The sequence below is a fragment of the Apodemus sylvaticus genome, chromosome 5 (genome assembly GCF_947179515.1).
Source record: "Apodemus sylvaticus chromosome 5, mApoSyl1.1, whole genome shotgun sequence".
In the NCBI taxonomy this organism is placed as follows: Eukaryota; Metazoa; Chordata; class Mammalia; order Rodentia; family Muridae; genus Apodemus; species Apodemus sylvaticus.
Window position 1 is genome coordinate 134,352,507 of NC_067476.1, and position 24,071 is coordinate 134,376,577.

General features: G+C 39.5%; 2 protein-coding genes across 3 annotated transcripts in view; both read left to right on the forward strand.

Moving 5' to 3' along the window:
- LOC127686032 (zinc finger protein 120-like) overlaps positions 1–24,071 on the forward strand; it is a 161,865-nt gene that overhangs the window by 223 nt on the left and 137,571 nt on the right. The gene's annotated exons all lie outside the window — the stretch shown is intronic.
- On the forward strand, positions 343–16,134 carry LOC127686432 (zinc finger protein 120-like). Its single transcript, XM_052184654.1, has 3 exons — positions 343–417; positions 15,738–15,864; positions 16,070–16,134. Exons 1-3 carry the CDS (start codon positions 343–345, stop codon positions 16,132–16,134), a joined length of 267 nt encoding a protein of 88 aa, XP_052040614.1.

Genomic DNA, 24,071 nt, shown 5'->3' on the forward strand with positions numbered 1-24,071 from the left:
CGAGTGCTGTGAGGTCCTATGTGGTTCTAGTCTCTCCTTTAATCCATAGATGGTGTTTGAATAACATTATTATGGAGTCTGCCTCTGCATCCGTAATAAACTTTTGGAGCTTGTGTGTAGAAAAATCCTTTGCAAAATGCCAAACGCGAGAGCCCTCATTTCTTTATTATCTTCTCGAAGTTCTGCCCTTAGCATTTAATGTGTATGTGTAACATTTCTTTGTACTCCTTAATACATGAGTATTATTCCACTGTATAAATGAACCACATTTTCTCTATCCATTCTTCTGTCATGGAACTTGTAGGTTGTTTCCAGTTTCTGATTCTCACAAACAAGACCGCCATGAACATGAACATAGTGGTGGAACGTGGTCCCTCTGACATGGCGGGGCATCTTTTGGCTATATTCCCAAGAATGGTATTGCTAGATCTTCAGTTAAATCTGTTTCCAATTTTCTGAGGAACCTCCAGACTGATTTCCAGGGTGGTTGTACCAGTTTGCAATCCCACCAGCAATGGAGGAGTGTTCTTCTTTCTCCACATCCTTGCCAACAGTGTTGTTACCTGAGGTTTTGATCTTAGCCATTCTGATTGGTGTAAGGTGTAATCTCAGGGTTGTTTTGATTTGCATTCCTTGGTCACTAAGGACTTTGAACATTTATTTAGGTGTGTCTCAGTCATTGAAGGTCCCTCTGTTTGTCAATTCTCTGTTTAGTTCTATATACCATTTTTTGATTGGTTTGTTTGGTTTTCTAGTGGTTAGCTTCTTGAGCTCTTATATATTTTGGATATTAGTCCTCTATCAGATTTGGGGTTAGTGAACATTCATTTTCCAATCTCTAGGTTGCCGATTTGTCTTATTGATTAGTCCTTGGCCTTAGAGAAGCTTTCCAGTTTCATGAGGTCTCATTTATCAATTCTTGGTCTTAGAGCATGAGTCATTGGAGTTCTGTTTAGGAAATTTCTCCTGTGCCAATAAGTTCACTTTCCCTCTTTCTCTTCCATTAAATTGAGTGTACCTGCTTTTATTTTGAGGTCCTTGATCCACTTGAACTTGAACTTTGTACAGGGAAAATGGATCAATTTGCATCATTATACACTTTGACTGCCAGTTGACTCAATACCATTTGTTCAAAATGCAGTGTTTTTTCTACTGGATGCTTTTAGCTCCTTTGTCAAAGATCAAGTGACCACAGATGTATGGGTTCATTTCTGCGTCTTCAATTCCATTTCATTGATTTTCCTGCCAGTCTCTGTACCTATACCATACAGCTTTTATCACTATTGCTCTGTAGTAAATCTTGAGGTCAGGGATGGTGATTCTGCCAGAAGTTCTTTTATTGTTGAGAATACTTTTTGCAATCCTGGAGTTTGGGTTATTCTTCATAAATTTAGAAATTGCTCTTTCTAACTCTAAGAAGAATTGAGTAGGAATTTTGATAGGGATTGCATTGAATCTGTAGATTGCTTTAGGCAAGATGGCCATTTTTACTCTATTATCCCTGCCAATCCAAGAGCATGGGAGATCTTTCCATCTTCTGAGATCTTCATCAATTTCTTGCTTCAGAGATTTGAAGTTCTTGTCATACAGATCTTTCACTTGCTTGGTTAGAGTCACACCAAGGTATTTTATATCATTTGTGACTATTGTGAAGGGTGTCAATTCCCTAATTTCTTTCTCAGCCTCTTTATCCTTTGAGTATAAGAAGGCTACTGATTTGTATGAGTTAATTTTATATCCAGCCACTTTGCTGAACTTGTTTATCAGGTTTAGAAGTTCTGGTGGAATTTGGGGGGTCACTTATGTATACTATCATATCATCTGTAAATAGTGATACTGCAAGTTCTTCCTTTCCAATTTGAATATCAATGACCTCCTTTTGTCATCTCATTGCTCTGCCTAGGACTTCGAGTACTATGTTGAACAGGAAGGGAGAGAGTGGAAAGCTTTGCCTTGTCCCTGATTTCAGAGGGATTCCTTTTAGTTTCTCTCCTTTTATTTTGATGTTGGCTACTGGTTTTCTATATATTGCTTTTACTATGTTAAAACATGAGCCTTGAATTCATGGTCTTTCCAAGACTTTTATCATGAAGAGTTGTTGGATGTTGTCCAATTAAATGACATGTGGTATTTTTCTTTTGAGTTAGTTTATTTTGTGGATTACATTGATAGATTTCCTTATATTGAACCATCCCAACATTCCTGGGATGAAGCCTACTTGATCATTCTGGATGAATATTTTGATGTGTTCTTGGCTTTGGTTGGCAAGAATTTTATTGATTACTTTTGCATCAATATTCATAAGGGAAATTGGTCTAAAGTTCTCTTTCTTGTTGGGTTTTGGAGTGGCTTAAGTATAAGAGTAATTGTGGCTTCAGTAAACGATTTGGGTAGTGTTCCTTGTGTTTGTATTTTGTGGAATAGTTTGAAGACTATTGGTATTAAGTCTTCTTCTTTTTGTTTGTTTTGTTTTGTTCTGTTTTTTGAATTTTTTTTTCCAAGACACGGTTTCTCTGTATAGGCCTGGCTGTCCTGGAACTCACTCTGTAGACCAGGCTGGCCTCGAACTCAGAAACCCCCTTGCCTCTGCCTCCCAGAGTGCTGGGATTACTGTTGTGTGCTATTTCTTTAGTGCCAGGGGCCATTCTCACAGAGTTTTCAAAAACCCCCTCCTCTCAGCCATTTCCAGCTGGCTTTCTATAAGCTGTTTTTAGGAGAATATGTACTAGTTTAAAGATTAGGCAAGTAAGCTAGATGGTCAGTAAGTACAGAGCTCACCTGTGGTTAGGTTACCATAGCAACTTCTTTCCTCTTCACCTCCTCATGATCAAAATATGATGCCAAGTTCCTACTGCACCTGACAAATCTTAGCTTAGACCCTGAGAGACAGTACTGAGAAACTGTTCCTGAAGAATGATGCTAGTCCCCTGAGATTGTTCCCCCGAATACAATGACTTTTCCGCACTACCCCTCCCCAATCCTGCTTGCTTGCCTTTATAAAGCCTTGTGTGAAAATTAAAGATTGACAGCTTGATCTGAATTTCGACTTGCTGTTCAGTTTTTTCACGTCTATCTTGTCTCTCACCTTTCCCTAGGTGGTTCCAGGACCCTGCTGACTGTCCTGCAGGTCAGGACAACTTTAGGGGTTATGGGATTGTTTAGATCATTTATCTGATCCTGATTTAATGTTGGTACCTGGTGTCTGTCTAGAAAATTGTCCATTTCATCTAGACATTCCACTTTTGTTGAGTATAGACTTTTGTAGTAATATCTGATGATTTTTTGGATTTCTTCAGTATCTGTTTTTATGCCTCCCCTTTCATTTCTGATTTTGTTGATTTAGGTACTGTCTCTGTGCCCTCTGGTTAGTTTGCCTAAGGGTTAGTCTATCTTGTTTTTTTTTTTTTTTTTTTTTTTTTTAAAGAAACAGCTCCTGGTTTGGTTGATTCTTTGTATAGTTCTCTTTGTTTGTGCTTGGTTGATTTCATCCCTGAGTTTGATAATTTCCTGCCGTCTACTCCTCTTGTGTGTATTTGCTTCTCTTTGTTCTAGAGCTTTCAGCTATGCGGTTAAGCTGTTACTGTACTTTCTTTCCAGTTTCTTTGTGGAGGCACTCAGAGCTATGAGGTTTCCTCTTAGCACTGCTTTCATTGTGTCCCATAAGTTTGGGTATGTTGTGCTTTACTTTTCATTAAATTCTAAAGAGTCTTTTGTTTGTTTGTTTCTTTGGTTGGTTGGTTTTTTTGAGACAGGGTTTTCCCTGTATAACCTTGGCTGTCCTGTAAATCACTGTGTAGACCACGCTGGCCTTGAACTCAGCAACCTGCCTGCCTCTGCCTCCCAAGTGCTGGGATTAAAGGCATGTGACACCCCAGCCAGGCCTAAACAGTCCTTTATTTCTTTCTTTATTTCTTCCTTGACTGAGTTATCATTGAATAGAGTGTTGTTCAGTTTCCATATGTATGTTGACTTTCTGTTGTTTTTGTTGTTAATGAAGACCAGCCTTAGTCCATGGTGATCTGATAGGGTGCATGGAATTAATTCAATCTTCTTATATCTGCAGAGGTCTGTTTTGTGACTGAGTATATGGTCAGTTTTGGAAAAAGTACTGTAAGGTGCTGAGAAGTAGGTATATTCTTTTCCTTATAGATATCTGTTAAATCCATTTGGTTCATAACTTCTGTTAGTTTCACTGTTTTTCTATTTAGTTTGTGTTTCCCTGATCTGTCCATTGATGAGAGTGGGGTGTTGAAGTCTCCCAGTACTATTGTGTGGGGTGCAATGTGAACTTTGAGCTTTGTTAAAGTTTCTTATATGAATGTGGGTTCCCTTGTTTTTGGAGAATATACATTGAGGATTGAGAGTTCATCTTGGTAGATTTTTCCTTTGAGTATGAAGTGTCCTGTCTTTTTTGATTACTTTAGGTTGAAAGTTGATTTTATTCGCTATTAGATGGCTACAGCAACTTATTTCTTGGGACCATTTGTTGGGAAATTTGTTTTCTAACCTTTTACTCTGAGGCAGTGTCTGTTTCTGAGTGAGGTGGGTTTCCTCTATGCAGCAAAATGTTGCATCCTGCTTATGTATCCAGTCTGTTAGTCTATGTCTTTTTATTGGAGAATTGATTCCATTGATATTAAGAGATATTAAGGAGAAGTGATTGTTGCTTCCTGTTATTTTTCTCTTTCTTTTTTTTCCTTCAGTTTTTTGAGACAGGGTTTCACTGTGTAGACCAGGCTGGCCTCAAACTCAGAAATCCCCTTGTCTCTGGCTCCCAAGTCCTGGGATTACAGGCGTGTGCCACCACGCCCAGTTCCTGTTATTTTTCTTATTAGAGGTGGGGCTATGTTTGTGTGGCTCTCTCTCTCTCTCTCTTTTTTTTTTTTGGTTTGTTAAAAGATTAATTTCTTGCTTTGTCTGGTGTGTAGTTTTCCTCCTTTTATTGGTGTTTTCCATTCATTATTCTTTGAAGGGCTGGATTTGTGAAAAGATATTATGTAAATTTGTTTTTGTCATAGAATACCTTGATTTCTACATCTATGGTAATTGAGAGATTAGCTTGGTATAGTAGCCTGGGTTTGCATTTGTGTTCCCTTAGTGTCTGTATGACACTCATCAAAAGGAAAAGGGTTGCCCAGGAACTTCTGGCTTTCATAGTCTCTGGTGAAAATGCTGGTATAATTCTGATAAGTCTGCCTTTATATGCTAGTTGACATTTTTCCCTTACTGCTTTTAATATTCTTTCTTTGTTTAGTGCATTTGGTGTTTTGATTATTATATGACAGGAGGAATTTCTTTTCTGGTCCAGTCTATTTGGAGTTCTGTAGGCTTCTTTTGTGTTCATAGGAATCTCTTTCTTGCCAGGCTGTGGTGGCAGATGCCTTTAATCCCAGCACTTGTGAGGAAGGGGCAGGTGGATTTCTGAATTCGAGGCCAGCCTGGTCTACAGAGTGCGTTCCAGGACAGCCAGGGCTATACAGAGAAACCCTGTGTGGAAAAACAATAGCAACAACTACAACAACAAAATGGAATCCCTTTCTTTAGGTTAGGGAAGTTTTGTTTTGGTTTTTTTTTTTTTTTTTTTTTTTTTGGTTTTCTGGATTTGGTTTTTTTCAAGACAGGGTATATCTGAATAGTTCCTGGCTGTCCTGAAACTCACTCTGTAGACCAGGCTGTCCTCGAACATAAATACCACCTACCTCTGCCTCCCAGAGTGCTGGGATTTCAGGCATGTGCCACCACCACCCAGCTTGGAAGTTTTCTTCTATAATTTTGTTGAAGGTATTTACTGGCCCTTGAAAATCTTCAATCTCCTCTACAGCTATAATCCTTAGATTTGGTCTTCTCTGGATTTCCTCATGTTTTGGATCAGGAACTTTTTGTATTTTGCATGTTCTTTGACTGTTGTTTCAATGCTTTCTATGGGATCTTCTGTATCTGAGAGTCTCTCTTCTCTCTCTTTTTTCTGTTGTTGATGCTTGCATCCATGACTCCTGACTTCTTTCCTAGCCTTTCTATGTCCAGAGTTGTTTTAATTCATTATTTCTTTATTATTTTTACCTCTACTTTTAGATCCTGGATGTTTTTGTTTAGTCCCTGCACTGGTTTTGTTGTTCTTTCCAGTAATTCTTTAAGGACCTTTTCCTATTTGCATGTGAATTTCTTTAAGGGTGTTATTTATGTCTTTCTTGAAGCCCTCTTTCCGCATCATGAGCTGTGATTTTGAATCCAAATCTTACTTTTCTGGTATGTTGGGGAATCCAAGACTTTCTGTTGTGGGAGAATAGGGTTCAGATGATGCAATGTTTCCTTGATTTCTGTTGGTAACATTCCTATGTTTGCCGTTTGCTATTTGGTTATCTCTGGTGTTAATTGGTCCTGTTGGCTCTGGCTGGTGCTTGTTCCTCCTGTAGGCCTGCAAGGCTGGCTCAGCACCCTTGGGTGATATGTTCTCCCCCAGCACAGAGCTCTGGCAGTGCCCAGCTCCTGTGTGTAGGTGTGGCCCTGGCAGACCCTGTCTCAGCTGTTCTGGCACTCTGGTGTTCCCTGCGCTACTGGATGTACCTGTCTGCTCAGTCGCAGGAGAGAAGATCTGTTTTGTTTTTCAATTATTAGCGGATGAACTTAGAATGTAGTTTTGGTACATGGAAGCATATGCTGGTGTACGAAATTCACTGAATTTTGAAATGTGGTAGAGAGTATATTATGTTTCTCGAGATGTTTTCATTACCTTATGTTCCATTAGATTGCAGATGTGTGGCGTGATTACTGCCTGTGGGGCTTGTTTGAATTTTTTGAATGAATATGAATATTTCCCTATGTGCATGAATATGTTCATCTTGTGTGCCTGATGCTCACAGAAGGCAGAAAATCGTCTCAGACCACGTGAACATGGTCCAGTGGACAGTTGTGCTTCTCCATGCAAATATTGGCAATTTAATGAGCCACATCTTGAATTAACTAAAATCCAAAGAGTTGGGTACTGTGTGGTATTTCTCTTAATTTTATTTTTGGACCTGAAAAAAATCTTAATCTGGATCTCTCGAGGTGAAAAGATTCACCTTTAAATTAGGCCACAGCTTCTGATAGCAATCTACCTACACAAAGGATATTGAAGATGGCAGATCTTTCACTCTTTCTTCTTGTCCTACCTCCAGAGAGCAAGTTCATTTTATTTAATTAATTAATTTGTTTATTTATTTTGCTGCATTAGAGCCTACTTCTTTGAAATTCAGGTATATGCTGAAGATCAGCTGAGACATCTAAACACAGCCTGAACAATTATTGGATTCTTCAACTTTCCATTGGTCAAAAGCCAGTTTTGGATTAGTTGAACCACAGCCTAAGAGCCATTCTAATAAATACATTTCCTACATTATAGAGAGCTACTCATTCTATCATTTTGTTCACCAGGAGAACCTTTACTAATGCAGCTGTGTGTTTGTTATTGTTGTTTGTTTTCAGACCCACGGAGGAAGAGGTGCTGGTTAACAATAGTGCTCCACAGTGTTTACCATGTGTTGCCTTCTTTGCTCTGAGGGTTGTCTCAGAAGTATCAGGTGAAAAGTACTTGCTGTTTATGTGAACCCAGCCTGAAGGCACTAAACAATATCTTGCTACTGACAGTCCCTCTTTAGTTGGTATATTCTGGGGCCCGATCCAGTTGTGGGACACATTGAAACTCCACTAATTGTTGAGTGATGGATATGGAAGCTATCCAGCCTGATGCCCGCTGAGGAAGGGTAAGTGCCTGCTGAGTGCTGTGACTGGAGGGCAGGTGAGGTCCAAATTAGTTAAGAGCTCAGCACTGGATCTCTCCCTACAAGGGGAGAAGCAGGTGACTTAACAGCAGGGACCTGGAGTTATGGGTTCTTCTAGGGCTCGGTGGGAGGGCACACAGGTAGAGTATTGGAGGGAAGGCACTAGTGCTACTGAGGTGTAAATCTGCAGATCTTGAAAAGGATTGGTTTCAGGCTGGAACCACTGAGTAGTTTCTCTTCAGTGCAGTCTAACCCTAAGGGTAGTGCTCCTGTCACTCGAGACTCATTAGCCAATCAAAACCTCCACACGGCCCTGCCAGTCATTAGAGGAGGAGGCTCTTCCGGTTCCCAGAGACTGAGATTTCCTCTCTGTAACTTAGTAGGCATGATTTGTCCTGCCTGTTTTGTTCTGAGTGTGTCTTCTGGGTGCTCTGAGGGAGCTCAGACAAGCTCAAAACTTCAGACATGCTAAGTGGATGGTCATCTCTCATAAAGGGGAGGAACAAAAAGCTCAAAACTGCAGACATGGTAAGTGCAGGGTCATCTCTGATAAAGGGGAGGAACAAGCAGCTTAGCAAAGGGTGCAGGTGTGGTGGGTCTTCCCAGCAGCTGGATTGTAAGCAGCACCCAGAGCTATGGCTGCCTGTGAGGTCCTATGTGGTTCTAGTCTCTCCTTTAATCTATAGATGGTGTTTGAATAACATTATTATGGAGTCTGCATCTGCATCCATAATAAACTTTTGGAGCTTGTGTGTAGAAAAATCCTTTGCAAAATGCCAAACCTGAGAGCCCTCATTTCTTTATTATCATCTAGAAGTTCCGCCCTTAGCATTTAATGTGTACATGTAAGATCTCTTTGTAGTCCTTAATAGCTGAGTATTATTCCACTGTGTAAATGAACCACAATTTCTCTATCCATTTTCTGTCATGGGACTCGTAGGTTGTTTCCAGTTTCTGACTCTCACAAAAAAGACCGCCATGAACATAGTCATGGAACGTGGTCCCCTCTGACATGGTGGGGCATCTTTTGGCTATATTCCCAAGAATGGTATTGCTGGATCTGCAGGTAGATCTCTTTCCAATTTTCTGAGGAACCTCCAGACTGATTTCCAGGGTGTTTGAACCCGTTTGCAATCCCACCAGCAATGGAGGAGTGTTCCTCTTTCTCCACATCCTTGCCAACAACTGTTTTTACCTGAGGTTTTGATCTTAGCCATTCTGATTGGTGTAAGGTGGAATCTCAGGGTTGTTTTGGGTTGCATTCCTTGGTCACTAAGGACTTTGAACATTTATTTAGGTGTGTCTCAGTCATTGAAGGTTCCTCTCTTTGTGAATTCTCTGTTTAGTTCTATATATCATTTTTTGATTGGTTAGTTTGGTTTTCTGGTTAGCTTCTTGAGTTCTTATATATTTTGTATATTAGTCCTCTATCGGATGTGGGGTTAGTGAACATTTATTTTCCCATCTGTATATTGCCGATTTGTCTTATTGATTAGTCCTTGGCCTTAGAGAAGCTTTCCAGTTTCATGAGGTCTCATTTATCAATTCTTGGTCTTAGAGCATGAGCCATTGGAGTTCTGTTTAAGAAATTTCTCCTGTGCCAATAAGTTCACTTTCCCTCTTTTTCTTCTATTAGATTGAGTATACCTTGTTTTATTTTGAGGTCCTTGATCCACTTGGACTTGAGCTTTGTATAGGGAAATAAGAATGGATCAATTTGCATCATTATACCTGTTGACTGCCAGTTGACCCAGCACCATTTCTTGAAAGTGCAGTGTTATTTTCTGCTGGATGCTTTTAGCTCCTTTGTCAAAGATCAAGTGACCATAGGTGTATGGGTTCATTTCTGGGTCTTCAATTCCATTGCATTGATTTTCCTGCCTGTCTCTGTACCAGTACCATACAGCTTTTATCACTATTGCTCGGTAGTTGATCTTGAGGTCAGGGATGGTGATTCTGCCAGAAGTTCTTTTATTGTTGAGAATACTTTTCGCAGTCCTGGAGTTTTGGTTATTCTACATAAATTTGGGATTGTTCTTTCTAATTCTAAGAAGCATTGAGTTGGAATTTTGATGGGGATTGCATTGAATCTGTAGACTGCTTTAGGCAAGATGCCCATTCTTATTTTATTATCCCTGCCAATCCATGAGCATGGGAGATGTTTCCATCTTCTGAGATCTTCATCAATTTCTTACTTCAGAGATTTGAAGTTCTTGTCATACAGATCTTTCACTTGCTTGGTTAGAGTCACACCAAGGTATTTTATATCATTTGTGACTATTGTGAAGGGTGTCATTTCCCTAATTTCTTTTTCAGCCTCGTTATTCTTTGAGTATAGCAAGGCTACTGATTTGCTTGAGTTAATTTTATATCCAGCCACTTTTCTGAAATTGTTTATCAGGTTTAGAAGTTCTCTGGTGGAATTTGTGGGGTCACTTAAGTGTACTATCACATCATCTGTAAATAGTGATACTGTGATTTCTTTCTTTCCAATATGAATCCCAATTACCTCCTTTTGTCATCTAATTGCTCTGTCTAGGACTTCGAGTACTATAATGAACAGGAAGGGAGAGAGTGGACAGCTTTGCCTAGTCCCTAATTTCAGTGGGATTGTTTCAAGTTTCTCTCCTTTTATTTTGATGTTGGCTACTGGTTTGCTGTATATTGCTTTTACTATGTTAAAGTATAGGCCTTGAATTCCTGGTCTTTCCAAGACTTTTATCATGAAGAGGTGTTGGATGTTGTCAAATGAAGTAACATGTGGTACATTTCTTTGAGTTTGTTTATGTAGTGGATTACATTGATAGATTTCCATTTATTGAACCATCCCTGCATTCCTGGGATGAAGCCTACTTGATCATGGTGGATGAGCATTTTGATGTGTTCCTGGCTTTGGTTGGCAAGAATTTTATTGAGTATTTTTGCATCAATATTCATAAGGGAAATTGGTGTAAAGTTCTGTTTCTTGTTGGGTTTTGGAGTGGTTTAGGTATCAGAGTAATTGTGGCTTCAGTAAATGATTTGGGCAGTGGTCCTTGTGTTTGTATTTTATGGAATAGTTTGAAGAGTGTTGGTTTTAAGTCGTCTTATTATTATTATTATTTTGGGGGGGGTTGGTTTTTTGGATTTGTTTTTTTTTTTTTTTTCCCGAGACCGGATTCTCTGTATAGCCCTGATTGTCCTGAAGCTCACTATGTAGACCAGACTGGCCTCGAACTCAGAAATCCCCCTGACTCTGCCTCCTGGAATGCTGGGATTACAGGCATGGCACACCACCACCAGTAGTTCAGTCTTCTTTTAAGGTCTGGTAAAACTACATTTAACCCATCTGGTCCTGAGCTTCTTTTGGTTGGGAGACTATTAATAGCTTCTTCAATTTTTTTTTTACTTGATTTGGTTTTTTTTAGACAGGGTTTCTCTGTATATATAGCCTTGCCTGTCCTGGAGCTCACTCTGTAGAGCAGGCTGGCCTTGAACTCAGATCTTCCTTCCTGCCTCTGCCTCAGAGAGTGCTGGGATTATAGCTATGCGCTATTTCTTTATGGGTTATGGGATTGTTTAAATCATTTATCTGATCCTAATTTAACTTTGGTACCTGGTATCTGTCTAGAAAATTTTCCATTTCATCTAGACATTCCACTTTTGTTGAGTATAGACTTTTGTAGTAGGATCTGATGATTTTTTGGATTTCTTCAGTATTTGTTTTTATGTCTCCCTTTTCATTTCTTATTTTGTTGATTTAGATACTGTCCCTGTGTCCTCTGGTTAGTTTGGCTAAGGGTTTAATCTATCTTGTTTTTTTTTTTTTTAAAGGAAGCAGCTCCTGGTTTGATTGATTCTTTATATAGTTCTTTTTGTTTCTGCTTGGGTGATTTCATCCCTGAGTTTGATTATTTCCTGCTGTCTACTCCTCTTGGGTGTATTTGCTTCTCTTCGTTCTAGGGCTTTCAGCTGTGCTGTTAAGCTGTTATTGTACTTTCTTTCCAGTTTCTTTGTGGAGGCACTCAGAGCTATGAGTTTTCCTCTTAGCACTGCTTTCGTTGTGTCCCATAAGTTTGGGTATGTTGTGCCTTCCTTTTCATTAAATTCTAAAGAGTCTTTCTTTGTTGTTGTTGTTGTTGTTTTGGTTTTGTCGAGACAGTGTTTCTCTGTATAACTTTGGCTATCCTATAACTCACTCTAGGACCAGGCTGGCCTCGAACTCAGAAACCCACCTGCCTCTGCCTCCCAAGTGCTGGGATTAAAAGCATGTGCCACCACAGCCCAGCCTAAACAGTCCTTTCTTTCTTTCTTTCTTTCTTTCTTTCTTTCTTCCTTCCTTCCTTCCTTCCTTCCTTCCTTCCTTCCTTCCTTCCTTCCTTCCTTCCTTCCTTCCTTCCTTCCTTCCTTGACTGAGTTATAGTTGAGTAGAGTGTTGATCAGTTTCCATATGTATGCGGACTTTCTGTTGTTTTTGTTGTTAATGAAGACCAGCCTTAGTCGATGGTGATCTGATAGGGTGCATGGAATTATTTCAGTCTTCTTATATTTGCAGAGGTCTGTTTTGTGACCAAGTATATGGTCAGTTTTGGAAAAAGTACTGTAAGGTGCTGAGAAGTAGGTATATTCTTTTGTCTTAGGATAAAATGTTCTCTAGATATCTGTTAAATCCATTTGATTCATAACTTCTGTTAGTTTCACTGTTTTTCTATTTAGTTTGTGTTTCCCTGATCTGTCCATTGATGAGAGTGGGGTGTTGAAGTCTCCCACTATTATTGTGTGGGGCTCAATGTGAGCTTTGAGCTTTATTAAAGTTTCTTATATGAATGTGTGTTCCATTGTTTTTGGAGAATATATGTTCAGAATTGAGAGTTCATCTTGGTAGATTTTTCCTTTGATTATGAAGTGTCCTTCTGCCTTTTTTAGATTACTTTAGGTTGAAAGTTGATTTTATTCTCTATTAGGATAGCTACAGCAACTTTTTTCTTGGGACCATTTCTTAGGCAAATTGTTTTCTACCCTTTTACTCTGAGGTAGTGTCTCTTTCTGAGTGAGTTGGGTTTCCTGTATGTAGCAAAATGTTGGGTCATGCTTATGTATCCAGTCTGTTAGTCTATGTCTTTGTATTGGAGAATTGATTCCATTGATATTAAGAGATATTAAGGAGAAGTAATTGTTGCTTCGTGTTATTTTTCTTTTTCTTTTTTTTCCTTCATTTTTTTGAGACAGACAGGGTTTCTTTGTGTAGACCAGGCTGGCTTCGAACTCAGAAATCTGCTTGTCTCTGCCTCCCAAATGCTGGAATTACAGGTGTGTGCCACCACCCCCAGTTCATGTTAATTTCTTATTAGAGGTGGGCTTATGTTTGTGTGATTGTCCTTTATTTTTGGTTTGTTAAAAGATTAGATTCTTGCTTTTTCTGGTGTGTAGTTTCCCTCCTTTTATTGGTGTTTTCCTTTTATTATTCTTTGAAGGGCTGGATTTGTGGAAAGATATTGTGTAAATTTGTTTTTGTCATGGAATACCTTGGATTCTACATCTATGGTAATTGAGAGATTAGCTGGGTATAGTAGCCTGGGTTTGCATTTGTTTGCCCCTAGTATCTGTATGACACTCATCAAAAGGAAATGGGATGCCCAGGAACTTCTGGCTTTTATAGTCTCTCCTGAGAAGTCTGGTATGATTCTGATAAGTCTGTCTTTATATGTTGGCTTTTTTCCCTTACTGCTTTTAATATTCTTTATGTGTTTAGTGCATTTGGTGTTTTGATTATTATATGACAGGAGGAATTTCTTTTCTGGTCCAGTCTATTTGGAATTCTGTAGGTTTCTTGTGTGTTCATAGGAATCTTTTTCTTGCCAGGCTGTGGTGGTGAGTGCCTTTAATCCCAGCACTTGGGAGGCAGAGGCAGGCGGATTTCTGAGTTTGAGGCCTGCCTGTTCTACAGAGTGAGTTCCAGGACAGCCAGAGCTACACAGAGAATCCCCATCTCGAAAAATAGCAGCAACAACAACAATAACAACAACAAAAACAACAACAAAAAGGAATCTCTTCCTTTAGGTTAGGGAAGTTTTATTTTATTGTTCTTTTGTTTTTGTTTTGTTTTGTTTTGGTTGTATTTTTGTGGGGTTTTTTGTTTGTTTGTTTTTTGGTTTTTTGTATTTGGTTTTTTCTAGACAGGGTTTCTCTGTATAGCGCTGGCTGTCCTGGAACTCACTCTGTAGTCAAGGCTGGCCTTGAACTCAAATCCACCTGCCTCTGACTCTCAGGGTCCTGGGATTACAGGCCTGTGCCACAACCACCCAGCTTGGAAGTTTACTTCTAAAATTTTGTTGAAGATATGTACTGGCCCTGGAAAATCTTCACTTTCCTCCATACCTATAATCCTTATGTTTGGTGTTCTCTGGATTTCTTGGATGTTTTGGGTCAGGAGCTTTTTGTATTTTGCATTTTCTTTGAGTGTTGTTTCAATGCTTTCTATGGGATCTTCTGCATCTGAGATTCTCTCGTCTTTCTCTTTTTTTTCTGTTTTTGATGCTTGCATCGATGACTCCTGACTTCATTCCTAGACTTTCTATGTCTAGAGTTGTTTCCCTTCATTATTTCTACCTCTACTTTTAGATCCTGGATGTTTTTGTTCAATTCCTTCACCGGTTTTGTTGTCCTTTCCTGTAATTCTTTAAGGGTATTTTTCCTGTTTACCTATGAATTTCTTTAAGGGTGTTATTTATGTCCTTCTTGAAGCCCTCTTTGAGCATCATGAGCTGTGATTTTAAACCCAAATCTTGCTTTTCTGGTATGTTGGGGTGCCCAGGACTTGCTGTTGTGGGAGCTTTCTGCTCAGTGGCAGGAGAGAAGATCTGTTTTGTTTTTCAATTATTAGCAGATAAATTTAGAATGTAGTTTTGGTACATATAAGTATATGCTGGTGTACGAACTTCACTGAATTTTGAAACATGGTAGAGAGTATATTATGTTTCTCGAGATGTCATGTGTTGGTGTCATTACTTGTATGTTCCATTGGATTGCAGATGTGTGGCAAGATTACTGCCTGTGAGGCTTGTTTTGAATTCTTTGAATGAATATGAATATTTTTTCTATATGCATGAATATGTTCATCTTGTGTGCCTGATGCTTACAGTAGGCAGAAGATGGTCTCAGACCTGCTGAACTTGGTGCAGTGGACAGTTGTGCTCCTCCATATAAATATTGGCAATTTAATCCACTTATTTGGTAGACACAGAATACCTCTGGTGAGCCACGTCTCCTGCCCTATGTTGCTGATTCATGATTAATGTTATAAAGCTAATATTTTCATCGGTCCATTTGTAAATGTTTGAACATACATCACCTTTTATCAAGATCTTACTAATTTTACTGTTGAACCTGTGTCACTTAAGATTTCTGGAAAAAGAATGCAGACTTGGAGTGAATGTATAATTATTTGTAAGAACTTAAGTGAAGATCTTTGAGTTCTTTTTATGTTTTTGCTTGATTGATTGATCAATTGATTGATTTTTGCAAGGGAGTTAGTGTCTCATTATGTACCTGTTGCTGTCCTGGAATAACTATTTTGTACCAGGCTGACATCCACCTCAATGACATGTACCCGTGTCTGCCTCCTGTCTACTGGGATTAATACTGGCAGGCGTGAATACACCCAGCGTGCTCATAAGGTTTTTTTTGGTTAATATTTATTCATACAGTTTATCTGATGCATGCTCAGCACTGTTGAACTGTACGCTTGTGTGTCTGTATGTGTGTTAATTGACATTCCATGTGGAAGGCTTTGTCCTACTCACAGGGTGCAGAAATGACAGGTGAACCTCATTCATTATTCAGTTTCCTTCTAAAATGCCTTGATTATATTAGAGTATTTGTGTCATGGATCAAGTAGAGGAAATACCAGAATTATATGACTGTATTCTCAATAAAGTATACATTTACAATATTCTCAGCAATATATTCTTTAATGTCCACATGTATGCAATATTTTAGGGTATACTCACCTACGAAGATGTGCATGTGAACTTCACACAGGAAGAGTGGGCTTTGCTGGATCCTTCCCAGAAGAGTCTGTACAAAGATGTGATGGTAGAGACCTATGGGAATCTTACTGCTATAGGTAAGGCAGTAAATTTCCTTTCGCCTTTTAAAATGTAGGGACAACTCTTACTTTGTTATTATTATTACTTTCTGTAATTTCAGTTGAAAATGATGAAGAATGAGGGCAATAAACAATCATGGTTCTAAAGTTCAATGAATTTAGTAACTTAAATTTTGTGTAACTTCCAGTAATATAATATACACTCTCTGGAACTACATTTTAGGCTACGTTTGGGAAGATCATAATATTGAAGAATTCTTTCAAAGATCTAGAAGATATGAAAGGTAAGATTCATGTGCAACCTGATAAGAATATGTTTCCTAAGAACTTTTATTACATCCTCAAAAATTCAAAGGAAAGCAAGATGGTTAAAAAATGACTTTAGGTTATAGATGATAATTAAATTCTTACAAAATCATGTACAACAACGTCAGGAATCTAATTTATGTTTGCAAGGCACTCCTTTAAGTAAAAGACAAGAAAATAATGCCTTAACACATCTCACCAGTTGAATCTCAGCCCAATAGAGTTATGCTGTAGAATTAATCTCCTACCACATAGATATTACCAAAGATACGTCGAATAGGTAGAAAGTTTATATCCCAAAACCTCTAATAAACATATATTCATACTAAAGCTGGTGACAATCATATAATTTTTAATAATGTTGCCAGATTTTGTGAGATGGACAGTTTATGACAGTCAATAAAGCTGTTGTGGAGAAACTTTAATCCCTATATTACTCATTTTTTTAATAGGAATGTCATTAGTTATAATGGATACAAGCCACGTGAACATATGTATATTGAAAGAGGCAACAACCCCTCCCTCTCCTGCAATATTAGAAGATATGCAATGCTCCCCACATTGAGTAGACTTCTAAATGTGCTAGAAATTTACAAATATTTAGTTTTCCTACTTACTAGGTGTATTTAAAATAATCACACTGTACAAAATCACTATGAGTACTAGGAATGCAAATTCTTGCTTCCCTTGGTTCACTTTGCAAATGTAGTATTACTCACACAATAGCAAAGTTTATGAATGAAGTGAGGGTACTAAAGTTCTGAGTTCTTCCTGTTCTCTTCAAATATGTGAATAAACTCCTATAGGAAAAGGTGCTATAAATGTGAGCCATGTCATCAATGTCCTTCCCATCCCATGTGTCTTCAAAGATGCAAAAGAACCCACAGTGAAGGGGAACTCCATGGATGTAAACAAAGTGGCAATATATTGAGATCAGGTTGTCCTTGACAATTAGTCCAAATGGTAAACCTTATTCACACAGATGAAATGATTTATATATGTTTAGAATGTGAGAAATCTTTCACATGTGCCAATTGTCTTTGCAGGCATGAAAGAAGTCATACTGAAGAGCAAGCCTCTGAGATTTTTCAGCATGGGCAAGCCTTTTCATTTCAGAGTCATAACCTAAGACAAGAAAGAATTCATACTGGAGAGAAACCCTATGAAGGTGTCCAACATTTTGAAGCCTTTGCATATCACAGTAGTCTCCAAGTACATAAAACAAGAGTTGATGGAGAGAAAACCTATGAGTGTAACCATTGTGGTAAAGATTTTGTATCTTACAGCTATCTTCAAACCCATCAAAGAGTACATACTGGATGGAAAGGGTTTGAATGTAACCACTGTGGTAAAGCCTTTTCAAAAAACAGTAATCTCCAAAGACATAAAAGAACACATACTGGAGAGAAGCGTTATGAATGTAGTCAATGTGGCAAACACTTCTCATATCCATATGGTTTATTATATCACAAAAGTTTACACACAGGAGAGAAACCCCATGTGTGTCATCAGTGTGGTAAAGCCTTTATATCTAAAAGTCATCTTCAAATACATAGAAGAACACATACTGGAGAGAAACCTTTTGAATGTAACCAATGTGGTAAAGCCTTTGCACAAAATAGTAGTCTTCTAAAACATAAAAAAATACATACTGGAGAGAAACCTTTTCAGTGTAACCAATGTGGCAAAGCCTTTTCAAGAAACTATCATCTCCTAAGACATAAAATAATACATACTGGAGAGAAACCTTTTGAATGTAACCAATGTGGTAAAGCCTTTGCACAAAATAGTACTCTTATAACACATAAAAGAATACATACTGGAGAGAAACCTTTTGAATGTAACCAGTGTGGTAAAGCCTTTGTACAAAACTGTGAGCTCCAAATACATAAAAGAACACATACTGGAGAGAAACCCTATGAATGTCATGAATGTGGTAAAACTTTTTCAAGTCCATCTGGATTCACATATCATAAAAGAAGACATAGTTCATACAGGAGAGAAATCTTTTCCATGAGCCCATGAATGCAATCAATAGGGTTAATCCTTTTTGTCCTTGTTTTTAATAACTGCATTGTATTCCATTGTATAAATGTAACATTTTCTTTACTCATTTGTCTGCTGAGTGACATCTGGATGATTTCCAGTTTCTGGTATTACAAATAAAGCTCCTTTGATCATAATGGTGTAGGTGTCCTGTGGTATGGTAGAACATAGGTTGGGTATATGCCCAGGAGTCGTATGATTGTGTCCTGAGTAGAATTATTCCCAGTTTACTAAGAAACTTGCACATTTATTTCCAGAGAGGTTCTACAAATTTTCACTCCCACCAGCAATGGAGAAGTGTTCCCCTTGCTCCACATCCTTGCCAGCATGTGCTGTCCCTTGACTTTTTTATCTTAGCTGTTTTCATGGGTGTAAGGTGGAATATCAGCATCCTTTTATTTATTTATGTATTTATTTATTTTCAAGACAGGGTTTCTCTCTGTAGCCCTGGCTATTCTGGAACTCACTCTGTAGACCAGGCTGGCCTCAAACTCAGAAATCCACCTGCCTCTGCCTCCCAGAGTGCTGGGATTAAAGGCATGCACCACCACAGCCAGGCTTTCAGTGTCCTTTTTATTTGCATTTCTCTGATGACTAAGGATCCATGGGATGAATGACAAACAAACAATAGCCCGTTTTAACTTGTCATTTTGCTCAGTGCCTGGTCATGGCGATGACTCCCATGACTAGAATTTTTTTCTTGTTGGGAGCTGCGGCATGCTGCACCCTAAAGATGGTACTGACTTCCCCCTTCTGCCTTCCCTATGGCGAGCACTCCCTGAGATATATAGCTCCTTATTTGGAGTAGCTTGCTGAGTTTCGGGCCTTCCGCATAACAAGCACCTATCCACACTACCCATGTGGCAAAGATTGATTAGTTTGGGGTTAGTATATAGGAGCTGCCCCAGCTCTCCCCGGGGTCTTCGGCCATTAGCTTCAAGTCTGTAAAGGTCTCCTGAATAAACTGCTTGAAGAAGATCCTCGTTGTTGCATCCTTCCTTGCTGGCGAGGGTGGTCACATCTTCCCTCTGGTTCTTCGGGCTGAACACCTCTAAATCTGTCTTCAGCTTAGTTGCCCGTTCATTTTCAATGAAGCCAATTGTTCTTGCTGCCCAAGATGCTTTTGGAATGCCCCTCAATGCTCCACTTTTACTTTCCACCTACATTTTGGATGATCCCCTGCAGACTTCTAAGTCTGCCCATCTCTGTCCTCCTGGATCATGGCAAATCTCTCTGTCCTAATGTACAGCTCTAAATGTCCAACCCCGTGCCCAGTCATTGGCTGTTGGCATCTTTATTGATGGGTCAAAAATCAAATGGTGATAAAGACCTTTAGCATTTGGACACAGATTCCTCATTAAATCAAAGCATTAGATCCAATCCCCTTTATAGACCAGATATTTTTCTTAATTTATTCAGTATACGTTCTACTCTCTGCCCCCCCCCCCCGCCCTTCCTGGTCATCACCCTCCCTAATCCTTACCCTATCCCCACATTTATTTCTTCTCTGAGTGTCTGTTGGCCCCTATGAGTATTCCCCACACTCGCACTTCAGGTCTCTGTAAGACTAGACAAGGCAGCTCAGCTACAAGACCACAATCTACAAACAGGTGATAGCTTTAGAATTACCCTGCCACAGTTGTTTGAGACCAACATGAAGACCAAGCTGCATGTTTGTTCATGGAGGCCTAGGTCCAGCCTGTGTATGCTCTTTTGTTGGTGGTTCAATCTAGAAGAGCCCCAAGTGTCCAGGTTAGTTGGTATAGCTCATCTTCATGTAGACTTCTATCTCCTTTCAGGCCCATAATCCTTCCCTCAATCCTTCCATAGGAGTCTCCAAGTTCCCTCCACTGTTTGGCTGTGGGCATCTGGATCCCTCTGAGTTGGTTACTGGGTAGAGACTCTCAGAAGACATGCTACACTGTACACCTAACACTATCATTAATAGTGTCAGGGATTTGCCCTCGCCTGTGCAATGCAAGTCAAGTTGGGCTAATTATTGACTGACCTTTACTTCAGTCTCTGCTCCAACCCCCCCTTGCGTTTTCTATGATTGGCTGCAAAGATGCTTGTTTTATACTTGGGATCACCAAAACACTTTAAAAGTTTTGTATTATCACTGGCTTTAAAATATGTCTTTCTTTTCCTAAGGTCTGTTCAAGATACCAGAGACTAATTTAAAAATATATGTCCAGGATGACCTCAAACTTATGATCTTTGTTTTGCTTCCTTTAGCAAATCCTACTGGCATTCACCAAGCATCTGCTGGAAGCAGATACATAGAGACACAGTGAAAAGCTAGACAGAGCTGGGGTGTCTTGTGGGAACTTGGGAGAAGGATTAAAGGGCCAGAATGGTCAATATCACCAGAAGATGACCCAAGAGTCAACTGTCCTTGGCCCTTAGAGGTGACAGAAATTAAACCACCATGTAAAGAGTACGCATTGCCCACACCCTTGCCCTTGCACATATGCCATGCACGTGCAGCTTGTTCTTCATGAGGGTCTCCTAACAACTGCAGCAACAGCCATGTCTCACACACTTGCTTGGCCTTAGGTTCCTTTCTGATAGTTGTGCTGCCTGGTGTTTCCTGCCAAGGTTACATCTAGTCCTGCTGCAAATTTATGTGCAAAAGTGGATTCGTACCTATGCGGGCACATCACAGTGGAAAGTGGGAAGGAGATATAAGATGTACTTCAAGGAGAAAGTGGGGTGGTGGTCAGGATGTAAGGTGAATAAACAAACAAACAAAGACACCATTTAAGTTCAACAAGAAAAAATAATTTCATTAGTAACAATTCTTAAAGTCTCTGCACTAATAGATAGATAGATAGATAGATAGACAGATGAATAAAACATACATATTTAACAATGTTTTTATAATCATTGTAATGCTTTAGTTCATTTTGGCAAACTGAGCCAGAAGGAAACTGTTATGTTACATAATGAAATATCATATAATAATAAAAAATGTATCCAATCTCTATATTTAACAAGTCTTATTTTGATATTGGAAAGATTAAATTGGCATGCTGTCATTATTTTGACCACATATAGATGGATAATATGGTAGGTACACTAATGAATAAATGAGGTAGATAATAGCTAGATCACAGACTGAAGTTTAAGGCATTCTGCTTTCTGGGTCATTATTACAAGGAAGGATACAGTTGGGATACAGTAGAAATTTAATAATTTCTAAGCTTGTATTAAGTCATGACATAAATGAAGGTATACCAGACAGGGAGATGTATAATTTAGCGAGCTTCATATGACCCAAACTACATGGAATTTCCTATTAGGAAACTCTGCTATGAAGATGTGTGCAATTCTGGTTGACCCTAATATGTCAGCTCAGTGGTGTGAAATAGGACATTTACTGATTGTTGCAGCTTGTAATTAGTTACAGATCTCAGCAGCTAACCTTGTATATAGGGGCAAATTCACTCAGTATCTTATTAATGGTTTACCCTCGGCTATGTAAAGTCCCACTCCTTTTCAAAGCCTATATAGCTAAGCATTTTTCTAAGGTGAGTCTTGACTGAGAGAGAAGGAAGTGAGAAGTACAAGAGTCCAGTGAATGAGAGTCCTTCAACCTATCTGAAATTTATTGTGGAATTAAAACTGAAGAGGAGTGCTGGGCAGTGGTGGCACAACCCTGTAATTCCAGCACTCTGGGAGGCAGAGGCAAGCAGATCTGAGTTCATGGCCATCCTGGCCTACAAAGTGAGTTCCAGGATGGCCAGCACTACACAGAGAAACCCTGTCTCGGAAAAAATCGAATCCAAAATAAATAAATAAATAAATAAAAACTGAAGAGGAGCACACGCAGATTATCATTATATCATTATCATCTCCTCTTACCTCTCTCGAATAGACCCCTTATTGTTTTGAAATTCATGGAGCCTTTTTGCTTTAATTGTTGTCACTGTTTGAATTTTATCAAATTTTGCCTACTGGACTTCCCAGCTATAAGGCCATGGAGGATTTCTTTGAACATGAGTTGGAAATAAAATATGAGACTAACTAAGGAACAGCATGTGTTCTGCCAGACTAAGTGTATTTGTACTTCTAATGGTTTGAATAGGTTTTAGCTCCATATAGTCATGTGTTTGAATGCTAGAGTCCACAGGGTGTATGTGGAGTTGTATTCTTGAGAAAGGTGTTGCCTTTTTGGAAGATGTGTGTCACTGTGAGGTAGCCTTTAAGGTTCTATGTTCAAGCTCCACTCACTGCAGAAGAAGCACTCTTCCTGGCTTCCTGCTGAAGAGGAGACAATTTTTCTGGCTCCCCTCCATCCATATGAATAAGTCACTTCCTTTTCAAGTAATATGCCTACCTAGACACTACCATGCTTCCTGCTTTGATGATAATGGACTGAACCTCTGAAACAGTAAGCCAACCCAAATTAAATATTTTCTTTATAACAATTTCCTTGGTCTCAGGAAAACAAAAACAAAAACAAAACAAAACAAAAACCAAACAAACAAGCAAAAAGAATTTCCTTGTTCAGGCTGGAGAGATGACTCAATGTTTAAGAGCACTGAATGGGAATTTAAGACCTCTTGGTTCATCTGTATGACAGCCTGTCATGGGGCCTGTGCCCTACATGGGTATCAGCACAGGGAGTGACTCCCTGTTGCAATCTTTACTGCCTGAGGGAGCAGGAAGACTGCACCAGGTACTGAGATATCCTAAGCTTAAGATCTCTGGGAGCACAAACTGCCAGGGTTGTGCCTGCACCCAGGACCTGGCCAGATGGCAGTTCATCTGTGCGCCAGCCTGTCATAGGGCCTGTGCCCTACGTGGATATCAGCACAGGGAGTGACTCCCTGCTGCCATCTTCCCTGCCTGAGGGAGCAGGAAGGCAGCACCATGTACTGAGAGATCCCAAGTTTGAGATTTCTGGGAGCGCAAACTGCCAGGTGTCTGCCTGTACCCAGGACCTGGGCAGATAGGCAGTTTGTCTGTGTGCTAGCCTGTCATGGGGCCTGTGCCTTATGTGGGGATCAGCACAAGGGGTGACGCCCTGCTTCCTTCTTCACTGCCTTAGCAGACAGGGAGAACCAGGTTCACTGAGACAATCCAAGTATAACATTGCTTGAGGAAAACACAGCAGGGCTCCAACAGCACACAAGAGGAGGGCAGCAATCTGTGCCAGGGGAAACCCACCCATCCAGTGTTGCAGAAATAGCCTTACAGGTTCACAGGAGGTTGAAGCACCAGCCAGTAACAACACGACCACCTAACACCAGTGAGAACTAGTTGGCAAAAAGCAAAGGTAGCCCCTGGTTCTGGAAAGACTCAGTGAAACAGTATTCAGCAAAACCAGAACGGGGAAGTGGGAAGGGGTGGATGGGAGGACAGGGGAAGAGAAGGGGGCTTACGGGACTTTCGGGGAGTGGGGGGGGCTAGAATAGGGGAAATCATTTGAAATGTAAATAAATTATATCGAATAAAAAAAAATTTAAAAAAAAAAAGCAAAGGTAGGAACATTACTAACAGAAATCAAGGCAATATGGCAGCATCTAAACCCAATTCTCCAACAACAGCAAGTTCTGCATACCCCAACACACCAGAAAAACAAGATTTAGATTTAAAAACACTGGTCAGGATGCTGTTAGAGGAACACATGATGGACATAAATAAATCTCTTACAGAAATAAGGGAGAAAATGTATCAAAAGTTTGAAGCCCTTACAAGGGAAACACAAGATTCATTAAAAGAAACTCAGGAGAATATAGGTCAAAAGATATAAACAAATAAGGGGGAAATGCAAAAACTGCTTAAAGAAATACAGGAGAACTTTGGTCAATGGGCAGAAGTCATGAAAGAAGAAACACAAAAATCTCTTAAAGAATTACAGGAAAACA